We start from the raw sequence: 12696 nt of genomic DNA, 5'->3' as shown, positions 1-12696 counted from the left end.
GCATGAAGAAGCTCCATGCTGATGGACTTTTAGAGTCTCTTGATTATGAATCATTTGACACGTGCGAACCATGCCTCATGGGTAAAATGACCAAGACTCCGTTCTCAGGAACAATGGAGCGAGCAACCAACTTATTGGAAATCATACATACTGATGTGTGCGGTCCAATGAGTGTTGAGGCTCGCGGTGGCTATCGTTATGTTCTCACCCTCACTGATGACTTGAGTAGATATGGGTATGTCTACTTAATGAAAAACAAGTCTGAGACCTTTGAAAAGTTCAAGGAATTTCAGAGTGAAGGTTGAAAATCAACGTGACAGGAAAATCAAGTTCCTGCGATCAGATCGTGGAGGAGAATACTTGAGTCACGAGTTTGGTACACACTTAAGAAAATGTGGAATAGTTTCACAACTCACGCCGCCTGGAACACCTCAGCGTAATGGTGTGTCCGAACGTCGTAATCGCACTCTATTAGATATGGTGCGATCTATGATGTCTCTTGCCGATTTACCGCTATCCTTTTGGGGGTATGCTTTAGAGACTGCCGCATTCACTTTAAATAGGGCTCCGTCGAAATCCGTTGAGACGACACCGTTTGAATTATGGTTTGGGAAGAAACCTAAGCTGTCGTTTCTAAAAGTTTGGGGATGCGATGCTTATGTCAGGAAACTTCAACCTGAAAAGCTCGAACCCAAATCGGAAAAATGCGTCTTCATAGGATACCCTAAAGAAACTATTGGGTATACCTTCTACCTCAGATCCGAAGGCAAGATCTTTGTTGCCAGAAATGGATCCTTTCTAGAGAAGGAGTTTCTCTCGAAAGAAGTAAGTGGGAGGAAAGTAGACCTTGATGAAGTATTACCTCTTGAACCGGAAAATGGCGCAACTCAAGAAAATGTTCCTGAGGTGCCTGCACCGACTAGAGAGGAAGTTATTTATGATGATCAAGATACTTATGATCAAGCTCCTACTGAAATTCGAAGGTCCACAAGGACACGTTCCGCACCAGAGTGGTACGGCAACCCTGTCTTGGAAATCATGTTGTTAGACAACGGTGAACCTTCGAACTATGAAGAAGCGATGGCGGGCCCGGATTCCGACAAATGGCTAGAAGCCATGAAATCCGAGATAGGATCCATGTATGAAAATGAAGTATGGACTTTGACTGACTTGCCCGTTGAACGGCGAGCCATAGAAAGTAAATGGATCTTTAAGAAGAAGACAGACGCGGATGGTAATGTGACCATCTATAAAGCTCGGCTTGTCGCTAAGGGTTATCGACAAGTTCAAGGAGTTGACTACGATGAGACTTTCTCACCGGTAGTGAAGCTGAAGTCCGTCCGAATCATGTTAGCGATTGCCACATTTTATGATTATGAAATATGGCAGATGGACGTCAAAACGGCATTCCTTAATGGTTTCCTTAAGGAAGAATTGTATATGATGCAGCCGGAAGGTTTTGTCGATCCTAAGTGCTGACAAGGTGTGCAAGTTCCAACGCTCGATTTATGGGCTGGTGCAAGCATCTCGGAGTTGGAACATTCGCTTTGATGAGATGATCAAAGCGTTTGGGTTTACGCAGACTTATGGAGAAGCCTGCGTTTACAAGAAAATGAGTGGGAGCTCTGTAGCATTTCTCATATTATATGTAGATGAGATACTTTTGATGGGAAATGATATAGAACTCTTGGACAGCATCAAGGCCTACTTGAATAAGAGTTTTTCAATGAAGGACCTTGGTGAAGCTGCTTATATATTAGGCATCAAGATCTATAGAGATAGATCAAGACACCTCATAGGTCTTTCACAAAGCACATACCTTGATAAGATATTGAAGAAATTCAATATGGATCATTCTAAGAAGGGGTTCTTGCCTGTGTTACAAGGTGTGAAATTGAGCTCGGCTCAATGTCCGACCACGGCAGAAGATATATAGAAGAGATGAGTGTCATCTCCTATGCCTCAGCCATAGGTTCTATTATGTATGCCATGCTGTGTACCAGACCTGATGTAAACCTTGCCGTAAGTTTGGTAGGAAGGTACCAAAGTAATCCCGGCAAGAAACACTGGACAACGGTCAAGAATATCCTGAAGTACCTGAAAAGGACTAAGGAAATGTTTTTCGTTTATGGAGGTGACAAAGAGCTCGTCGTAAAAGGTTACGTCGACGCTAGCTTCGACACAGATCTGGATGACTCTAAGTCACAAACCGGATACGTGTAATTTTGAATGGTGGGGCAGTAAGCTGGTGCAGTTGCAAGCAGAGCGTCGTGGCGGGATCTACATGTGAAGCGGAATACATGGCAGCCTCGGAGGCAGCACATGAAGCAATTTGGGTGAAGGAGTTCATCACCGACCTAGGAGTCATACCCAATGCGTCGGGGCCGATCAAACTCTTCTGTGACAACACTGGAGCTATTGCACTTGCCAAGGAGCCCAGGTTTCACAAGAAGACAAGGCACATCAAGCGTCGCTTCAACTCCATTCGTGAAAATGTTCAAGATGGAGACATAGAGATTTGTAAAGTACATACGGACCTGAATGTAGCAGGTCCGTTGACTAAACCTCTACCTAGAGCAAAACATGATCAACACCAGAATTCCATGGGTGTTCGATTCATCACAATGTAACTAGATTATTGACTCTAGTGCAAGTGGGAGACTGTTGGAAATATGCCCTAGAGGCAATAATAAAAGCTTTATTATTATATTTCCTTGTTCATGATAATTGTCTTTATTCATGCTATAATTGTGTTATCCGAAAATCATAATACATGTGTGAATAATAGACACCAACATGTCCCTAGTAAGCCCCTAGTTGACTAGCTCATTGATCAACAGATAGTCATGGTTTCCTGACTATGGACATTGGATGTCATTGATAACGAGATCACATCATTAGGAGAATGATGTGATGGACAAGACCCAATCCTAAACATAGCACAAGATCGTATAGTTCGTTTGCTAGAGTTTTCCAATGTCAAGTATCTTTTCCTTAGACCATGAGATCGTGTAACTCCCGGATACCGTAGGAGTGCTTTGGGTATGCCAAACGTCACAACGTAACTGGGTGACTATAAAGGTATACTACGGGTATCTCCGAAAGTGTCTGTTGGGTTGACATGGATCAAGACTGGGATTTGCCACTCCATATGACAGAGAGGTATCACTGGGCCCACTCAGTAATGCATCATCATAATGAGCTCAAAGTGACCAAGTGTTTGGTCATGGGATCATGCATTACGGTACGAGTAAAGTGACTTGCCTGTAACGAGATTGAACGAGGTATTGGGATACCAACGATCGGATCTCGGGCAAGTAACATACCGATTGACAAAGGGAATTGTATACGGGGTTGTTTGAATCCTCGACATCGTGGTTCATCCGATGAGATCATCGAGGAGCATGTGGGATCCAACATGGGTATCCAGATCCCGCTGTTGGTTATTGACCGAAGAGCGATCTCGGTCATGTCTGCATGTCTCCCGAACCCGTAGGGTCTACACACTTAAGGTTCGGTGACACTAGGGTTGTAGGGATATGTATATGTAGTAACCCGAATGTTGTTCGGAGTCCCGGATGAGATCCCGGACGTCACGAGGAGTTCCGGAATGGTCCGGAGGTAAAGATTTATATATGGGAAGTCCTATTTCGGCCATCGGAACAAGTTTCGGGGTCATCGGTATTGTACCAGGACCACCGGAAGGGTCCCGGGGATCCACCGGGTGGGGCCACCTGTCCCGGGGGGCCACATGGGCTGTAGGGGGTGCGCCTTGGCCTACATGGGCCAAGGGCACCAACCCCAAGAGGCCCATGCGCCTAGGGTTTCAAGGAGGAAGAGTCCTAGGAGGGGAAGGCACCTCCTAGGTGCCTTGGGGAGGAGGGATTCCTCCCCCTTGGCCGCACCCCCCTAGGAGATTGGATCTCCTAGGGCCGGCGCCCCCCCTTGGCCCTCCTATATATAGTGGGGAAGGAGGGCTTTTCATCCATGCCTTTGGTTGCCTCCCTCTCCCTCCCAACTCCTCCTCCTCCTTCATAGTGCTTGGTGAAGCCCTGCCGGAGTACTGCAGCTCCATCATCACCACGCCGTCGTGCTGCTGCTGGAGCCATCTCCCTCAACCTCTCCTTTCCCCTTGCTGGATCAAGAAGGAGGAGACGTGGCTGTTCCGTACGTGTGTTGAACGCGGAGGTGCCGTCCGTTCGGTGCTAGGATCTTCGGTGATTCGAATCATGTCGAGTACGACTCCCTCGTCCCCGTTCTTTGAACGCTTCCGCTCGCGATCTACAAGGTACGTAGATGCATCTAATCACTCGTTGCTAGATGACCTTCTAGATGGATCTTGGTGAAATCATAGGAAATTTTTTGTTTTCTGCAACGTTCCCCATCAGTTTCATCCCAATTGCAAGTCGACCCTTGACTCGCAACTGAGCACATGATTTAGTAGTTGTCCCAGTTGCAAGTCTGTTGTTGACTCGCAAGTGGGCTCATAGTTATCCGAGTTGCAAGCCCGCTATCGACTTGCAACTGAAGCCTATGTTTTTGTTTTTCATCCGAGTTGCAAGTCCATCCTCCACCCGCAACTACACCCATTTTTTGTTTTATCCCAGCTGCAAGCTCATTGCTAACTCGCAACTCCAAATGTATTTTCACTTTCATCGCAGTTGCAGGTCCACCCTTAACTCGCAACTGGCCCATAGATTGTTTCATCCCAGTTGCAAGTCAATCATCGACTCGCAAGTGGGTTCATAGTTTTTCGAGTTGGAAGCCCACCCTCGACTTGCAACTGAAGTCTATGTTTTTATTGTCCCAGTTACAAGTCTACCCTTGACTCGCAACTGGGTTGTTTTATTTTTCATACCAGTTGCAAGTCCGCGCTCGACTCACAACTGGGCTCGTATTTTCTTCTTGTCCAGTTGCGACTCCACCCTTGACTCGCAAATAGTATCGTAGTTTTTGTGTAGTTGTCCTTGTTACAAGTTTGCACTCACAACCAAGCCTGCAACTAAACCCATAGTTTGTTTTCATCCCCAGTTGCAAGTCCTCCCTTGACTCGCAACTAGGCTCGTAGTTTCGTAGTTGTCTTAGTTGCAAGTTCACCTTCGACTCGCAACTAGGCATATAGATTTGTTGTTGTACTAGTTGCAAGTTCACCATCGACCCGCAACTCCTAGCGTAGTTTTGTGTAGTTGTCCCAGCTGCAAGTCCATCCTCGACTCGCAACTGGTATTGTTGTTTTGTGTAGCTGTCCCAGTTACAAGTCCGCTCTTAACTCGCAACTGGGCTATAATCAATTTTTCGTCCCAGTTAAAAGTCCATCATTGACATGCAACTCGGCCTCGACATTTTCTTGACCCAGTTGCAAGTCCACCATCAACTTGCAACTAGGTTCGACCATTTTTTGTCCCAATGTACATTTTTAAAATTCATGACCTTTTTTTAAATTCTTGAACATTATTTTATTGATGAATATTTTTAGAAAATCATGAAAATTTAACAAATCGATGAACATCATTTTAATTCACCAATATGTATTGAATTGGTGAAAACTTTTGAAGTTAGCGAACATTTTTCAAATTCTTGAACATCTTTTATATCGCGAATATATTTTTCTAATTTGTGACCTTTTTTGAATTGATGAACACTTTTTAAGCTACCACTATTTTTATTTCAAATTCTTAAAAAGAAATCATAAACTTTTTTCATGTTTTGCGGATGGGGTAAATTGACCTAAAAGACGTCAACCTAGGGACAAGCTGGAGGGCACTTTGCAAAAAAACTGAAGGACACGGGCTTTATACACAATAGGGCTGCTTCTCATCCATGCAGACTTGTACAGTATCAATCAAGTCAAGGCCAGCGAGGGAGCCGAGCTAGCTAGCGCTGACCAGGCAGCCCGCATGTGTTCAACCTGACAGCACACAAATGCGGAAAAAGGCTAAAAAACAAACAAACAACAAAAAATTCCAGCAAAGATGATTACAAAGATATTATCTCACATCTAGATGTAATATAGACAGACTCATATAGGATGGACTATTTCCACTATCCAAATCGCCAGCGCTGCCTGCGTCCGATCCTCTCGTCGTGATGGATTCCTCCGAGGTCGAGACTGCCGAGAAGCCCTCCGGCACGGCGGAGCACCCCTGCGTGGCGCGGCTCCGGCACCGGCGGCTCCTCGCCTTCCTCCGGGACCAAGGCTTCCACGGCGCCTACGCCGAGTAATCACTAATCAATCAAGCGACCCACCTCAATACGCAGCGAGATCCTTCCTTCCTTCATCATTCATTATTCCTGACGCCGATCTACGCGGTTCCGTCGCGCGTGCGTGCATGCAGGGTGACGCGGCAGACGGGCGTGCACATGAGCCTGCGCCACCTGCGCGGCCTCGTGGAGCGGGGCCGCTGGGCGGACGCCGTCGCCTACCTGGAGCTCCACCTGCCGCCGCCGCCCCGCCAGCGGAGCTCCAACGCCGACCTCCTCCGCGCCTTCCTCGTCACGCACCGCCGCTTCGCCGACGCCGTCGCCGGCCACGTCGACCTGACCGCCCTCCCCGGCTCCTACTTCGAGCTGTGCCATAGCCGAGACGTCGGCCACGGCGAGCTGAGGCTCCGCGCCATCACCTTCCTCGTGCTCGGCTTCCCCCACATCAGGTACGCACCTCATCGACCGACCGGCCGGCCGGTGCACGTACGTCCTAGGCATCCTCAAACAACATTCGTTCACAACATTCATAACCGCACGCGCGCGCGCGCAGGGCCGACATGAACTGGGAGAGGGTGAGGAGCAAAGCATCCTTTGTTGTCTGGAGGTTGGCCACCGCCACCCCGGAGCTGCAGGGCCGCATCTCACTGCCGGCCGCCGCGCCGCACCAGCTACTTCCCGTTGCTCCTCCAGGGTAATGTTATGTATCCCCCAAATCTCATTACTCCCGACCACTTAGACAGAGAGTTCTCGATCGGCTTCAGTAGTAATCAGCCTGGAGTAGTTCTAATTGCTCTTCATTCATATAGTTTGTGCCGCCGGAGGCCTCACGTGAAGAAGCAAGGCTCCCGGCCGCGACCAAAAGCTATCATCAGGGCCATGAGGAGGTATAAATTGTTTCTAGTATTGTTCAAGCGCAAATTGTACTAGTACGTAGTATTGTTCACGGGGGTAATCGACTGGTTTTCGCCCACATCTGAACATTCCCTACCTTTTGTAGCTACCTCATTGATCCTGCGGGTGAAACAAAAGGTACATATAATTAAGCCGCGTACCTACATCTGAAATTTCTAAATCCCACACCTTGGCATGCAGTTATTCACCATGTCTACCTATTGATGTGCAGTGTCTGATGAAAAAGCGCGTGAATCGCTGGCGGATATCCTTGGTAAAAAGAAAACCTGCCTCTGTTCATGTTTTTATTTTGTGTATTAGTTAAGACCGGATATATATAGATTAAAAACACATCTCTCAAAGAGCAGCATCATCCACATAGCCAGAGCAAAAGTTTCGATGTTCGATAACCAACTGTTAATTAGTCAGCCACATCCAGATTATACAGATCCGGTCACTCTGCTTAATTATTTATACTGTACTGTTGCCTGTTGGATTGGATGGAAACTATGTATGCGTACGTGGAAATTAACTGATGAATTTGCGTGGCATTCAGATGAAACTTTAAAAGCTGGCATAATTCCCACGGCACCTTATCCAGAAGGGAACCAAGGTAAACTCACATTTGTTTCGTTCCCATATCCCTCTCTTTAGCTTTGTCATTTTGCCAGTGTGCCTTAACTTACTATCTATCTATAGGCTTTTTAATTTGCTGCCTCTGTAATGTATTGGATTATTTTGGGCCACATCGGCAAGCTATTTTTCTTTCTAATAACAACTTGAACATACCATAGCTTATTAGTATGCTACCTTGATGTTGTTCATCCGAAACGCAATTCATCAGCACTTGGCTACCGGCCTGCTGCAGGAGTGTCTGGTGCTACACCCTTGCAGTTGCAGAGAGCGTTGGCAGTCCTCGGGATCTCACCGGCAGAGATAAATCCAGGTAAATTAAATTAGTTGAGCACTCACTCTGCCAAGCTGCTTGCCGACACTTCTAATTCCAAAATTTGTCGACCGCAGATGATCCAGCCTCCCAGCACATATCTGCTACTTTGAAAGCTGCAAAAATGCTTGGGGCCTCATCACCGACAAATGCAGCAGGTAAATTTGTTGATCCAGACATTGTTAGTTGTTATAGAGCACCAAATTTATTTCCAGGTCTCTGTATGCAGTATGCACATTTCTGATAGTTTTATGTGATTGCCATGTTACAATTGCATTAATCTGGTTGTATGAATGGCAGTGCTGCTTAATTGCTGATGTCTTTCATCATCTGGTTTGTATATAAATTCATCTTATAAATAATTTGATAGATACAAAAAAAACCGAATTGCTGCTTTTGTTTGCTCTTTCGCTTATGTTATGTGCTCCCATAGTCTTCCAGACTGTAATTTCATCCAGGAACTGCAAATATTCAGACAACAAATCAAAGTAAATCAAGTTCAGACTCTTCTCTTTCAAATTTACACAATCCTCTTGCTCCTTCAGTTTTGGTACTTAAAATGGATGTTCATTGTTTCTTTTTTCGGATTTTTCACTGCTAGAGAACTTTACATATGATTGAAGGCATCTTTTATACCGTGATAATAGCTAATTCAGTTATCTTACTAGCACTTATTCGAGTGAAGCACGTTCTCACACCAAGAGAAAAGATACGAGCGATGAAGTGACTACGACAGTCGAGGAAGTGAAGCGGCAGCGGACCACAGCAGCATTTGGTGAAGCAAGTCCGGTAAGAAACATACCGGGTTTTTCCTTCCTAGTAGTAATGTCAGTGCGTTGACCGTTTTGTTTTGTTTTGTTTCTTTATAGTATAGTAACAATAATGCAGGTATTTTTCCTAAGCTTAGTAGGGTAAAATCCATGCATCTCGCTACAAGAGACGCAATGCACCGGTTTAAATGGCTTAATTTGTTCTTGTGCTATGATGTTGTATGAATCAATCATCCTGAAGTTGTATACGGGGCGTCTCCTCGGAGAGTTAACAGCTGTGAACTTGGTTCGAGTGCAGGTGGTGCCCATGGTTGAAGCTGCGGCGAACGGGACCAAGTCGAACTAGTCAGGTCCATAAACTGCCACCGCTGCTGCTGGATCGTTTGGGCCGCTCATCACGTCACCTGCTCGAGGCTTGCATGTCTCGTAAAACTTCTACGTACAACACTGTTTCGTGATCATGCAACTATATATATGCTACTAGCAACTACTACTGCTTGTGTTAGGATTACTATCGATTATGTATGCCAGTGACATGTGAGCTGCTGGGTGAAATTTCTTTGGTTATTTTTCATCGAACAATCCCAAGCACCTATCTTAAGACGTACTCTCCCCGTTCCATAATTCCAATTATGGAATGGAGGGAGTAATCATCTAGGCGGTCTGAATGAAATTTTACCTTTCTTCCTACCACCTTTTTTTAGATGATGGAAGGATTGTTTTTTTTTTCTTAACCTATCTTGCAGCAGCATTGCAAGATGCACACAGCCAAAAACAACTCAAACGACGTCGTAGCCAAACGACTTCGAAATAGAAGAAAAAATATGAACATCGAGGAGTCCTCCTAAAGTACATGTTGCGTCATCTTTGATTTCTTAACGTGGAACATTTCAGCAGTACCGCCTGCCCATGAGAGCAGTTACATCAGCCGAGATGGAGTCTAACTAAAATCTTCCCGATACCTCGTGCTTTTTGAGAATTCTGCATTCCAAAGAGCACTCAAGAACTAGTATATTTGAATCTTGTAACGATTGTTAATCTCATTGCAAGGAAAGCTCATTAATCAAACGTTTACAGTACAAAACACACTTGGTAAGAGCTATCTTGTAGCTACATCTCCAGCGGACAGCCAATTCCCATCTCTCCAGAGATCGCAGGAGTCGAACTAGGAGCTGATTGTGGGTACAATCCAGGTCCACGCTATGGAACCGGAGAAACGCGGCAAATTCTTGTCCAAAACTTGACTGCTCCACATCTACTCTCCAATTAGTGCTGTTCTGTAGGTTGCGTAAAAAATGGACCAGCCTCCCATCCAACTCAGCAGTCGTAGGCAATTGCTGCAAAGTTTCCACACATTTGCTACCCAACCGTTTCATAACCTCCAGCTCATTTTCGACAGAAAGCATTGATCCAGAGTAGATCTTGTGACTAAAGGACTTTTGACGGTTTGTAGGAGTTGCCCCTAGCCTTAATGCACATAATAATGCAAATGAAGGATGCCCGTTTGGGTGAATATATAGGGAGTCTTTCGGCCATGTGCCCATAGTACATAACTCCGAATCTAACTGAATGTAAGTTTTCTCATTGGGGTTCTCGTCCAAAAGAAAACCATAGTGTTCAAGAAGTTCCAAGTTTGTGTATGTCCCGTACCCCAGAAGTACCTGCATGTTTGTTGGCCAAGTTTAGGAAAGCAGAGAGCACACAAGATAATCCGTTCGGAAGGCCAGAATATTATAGCATACCTGCTCCCCTTTCCTATATCTTTTTCGGGCATACAAACAGTAGGCATTAGAATCTTCATATCCCCCATCTGTCATCCTTTCTGATGAACTATCCAACTTTATCTCTTCCAACATAACATTTCTCTCCTGGCATTTCATGGCTTCTTCCGTATCTTGCTCTTCAGACGAAGTATCATCATCAGGAGCAGCATAATTAAATAAATCACCTATTGGGCATAGGCAACCAGCATCATCCCATGCTACATGCAATGTCCGTGAAGATACCTTCAGGTGGACAAATGAAACCTCAGAGATCTCATCAATAAGTAAAATCTCATATCGGAAATAAGGCTAAGGAGCCGACAAAATCTTGAGTCAGCGCTGAATCGCTGATTCTACACAAGAACTTAAAAATTCTGAAAAGGGTTGCGTATAAAATAAAAAGAATGCTGACATAAATTGAGCTAAAAAATAAATTTCAAAATAATTATACCGTTGCAAAGGCCCAGAGCCACGTTTTAAACATCAAAAGTTTAGGTTTGAAATCCAATTCTCTCATTAGCGGTGCTGCTTCTTCCCACTCAGATCTAATGGCAGAAACAGCCTTTTGCGCAACCCAAATAGCATCATCAACCTGACAGTCAAAGCAGAAACCATTTAATGTTTTTGTGGGATGGAGCAAACGATAACCAAAAACAGTTCTGTTGACAAATCTGCCGAGCTATACTTGGAGAGCTTCAATTTCAAAATCGTTGAAGGTAGCCAAGATTGTGTAGTAGGTAGGCAGCTGAGACAAATAGAGGTACCAGCCAGAACTCTTCCCCTTTCCCACTTCAGCCAATAAGCATACGATCAATCTCTGTTGAAGCACAAATAGGAGAGCAGGGAAATCATTTCAAAGAATGTTCAGGTTCAGAAGAAGTACAATACAAGAAAGAAAAATAATCAAGAATGAGTTTACACTTAGAAGGTGAACACTATGAAACTAGTATCCTAACTCGGTGAAGTTACTTGTGCAACATTTTTGCGGTAAACCGAGAATATATATTGATTTTGCCTACATCAAGCAAACTGCTACATATATGGGAGGATTTTCTATCTCCTGATAACTGTCGGATTTTGCAAAGTTGAACATATAAATGTGTCCAAACTGTACCAGAAGAAGCAAACTGAGTGGAAAAACAAACTCCTGCAGTAATCAAGTGCCGAATAATTAATTATCCATAGGAATTAGTTTGCCAACATATCCCTCTTGGTAAAATCTGTTCCACCAGATTGACTCAGAGGGGTAGATGGTTAAATCTGTTCCAACATAAATCCTATCGAAGCTTTTGCAAATGTTTCAGTGACATAACCACCATAAGCATTGTACTCCTAGTCCCCATTTATCCCCAAAACTTGGTAAATTCTAGAACAATTTCACATGAGCATGTTTTAGTACATAAAAACTGAACCGTTGCCTGAAGATACGGCATTACCTGGATGCTGGAGAGGCGAGGGCGATGGGCATCTACGCAGGAAGCAATCCTGGGGTCATCGGCCATGACGCGGTCGCTGGTGAGCAGGGCAGCGCGGGGCACGCGCAGCACCAGCTCGCCGCGCCGGAGGTCCCGAGCCGCCGCGAAGCCCCTCCTGAGGTGGCAATGAAGAAAATCCGTGAGCTATAATGAGGAGGACCCGAGAGATCCAAGAATCGCAAGCGGCTGGGGTGGGGGTTCGGGGTTCATTACCCGCCCGCGTCAGGGAAATCAGCGACGACGAGGGAGCGGCCGAGGCAGGAGGAGGAGGCGGGCGCGGACAGGGAGTCGGATACGCCCAGCTCTGCCGCCCACCGGAGGAGCGCCTCCATTTGCGGCGGCGGAGAGAGCTTGTTCGGTTTTTTTTTTCGGAAGCGTTCTCGGTTGGTGGCATGGGCTATACGCCTTATTGGGCTGGAAAATGGGTGTTCTTTTCCTGGCCATGCTGCATGAACTTGTACTACCTGGGCCTAAATAAACGAGTACTTGGCTCAAGTATACCTGGCCATGGGCAGCCCGGCCCGGACTGCCTGACGGGCTGAGCCCGAGCGTGCCATCGAGAAAATTCTGCACTATAATAAATGACATGATAAATGTTGGATGACCTTGATTTGTTGCTTCAGGTTCCCATGAAAAATGACATGATA

The 12696-nt window shown here is 45.6% G+C and overlaps 3 protein-coding genes across 3 annotated transcripts; 2 read left to right on the top strand and 1 right to left on the bottom strand.

Annotated features, from left to right (window-relative positions):
• Nucleotides 1-6022: 6022 nt before the first annotated feature.
• LOC123191886 (uncharacterized) lies at nt 6023-6765 on the top strand. The gene is made up of 2 exons (XM_044604450.1): nt 6023-6218; nt 6336-6765. Exons 1-2 carry the CDS (start codon nt 6088-6090, stop codon nt 6763-6765), a joined length of 561 nt encoding a protein of 186 aa, XP_044460385.1. The 5' UTR covers nt 6023-6087.
• Nucleotides 6762-9322, top strand: LOC123191885 (uncharacterized). Its single transcript, XM_044604449.1, has 9 exons — nt 6762-6895; nt 7011-7088; nt 7202-7233; nt 7328-7369; nt 7652-7708; nt 7964-8041; nt 8119-8199; nt 8710-8830; nt 9110-9322. Exons 1-8 carry the CDS (start codon nt 6762-6764, stop codon nt 8766-8768), a joined length of 561 nt encoding a protein of 186 aa, XP_044460384.1. The 3' UTR covers nt 8769-8830; nt 9110-9322.
• Nucleotides 9323-9797: 475 nt separating this feature from the next.
• Nucleotides 9798-12432, bottom strand: LOC123186084 (protein SET DOMAIN GROUP 40). The gene is made up of 6 exons (XM_044597878.1): nt 12263-12432; nt 12011-12164; nt 11260-11391; nt 11026-11166; nt 10554-10817; nt 9798-10472 (listed from the first exon to the last, which is right to left on the bottom strand). Exons 1-6 carry the CDS (start codon nt 12379-12381, stop codon nt 9852-9854), a joined length of 1431 nt encoding a protein of 476 aa, XP_044453813.1. The 5' UTR covers nt 12382-12432; the 3' UTR covers nt 9798-9851.
• Between the last annotated feature and the right edge of the window lie 264 nt (nt 12433-12696).

Source organism: Triticum aestivum, chromosome 2A (assembly GCF_018294505.1).
Source record: "Triticum aestivum cultivar Chinese Spring chromosome 2A, IWGSC CS RefSeq v2.1, whole genome shotgun sequence".
In the NCBI taxonomy this organism is placed as follows: Eukaryota; Viridiplantae; Streptophyta; class Magnoliopsida; order Poales; family Poaceae; genus Triticum; species Triticum aestivum.
The sequence above is the reverse complement of the archived record's forward strand: the minus strand, read 5'-3'. Positions and strand labels throughout refer to the sequence as shown.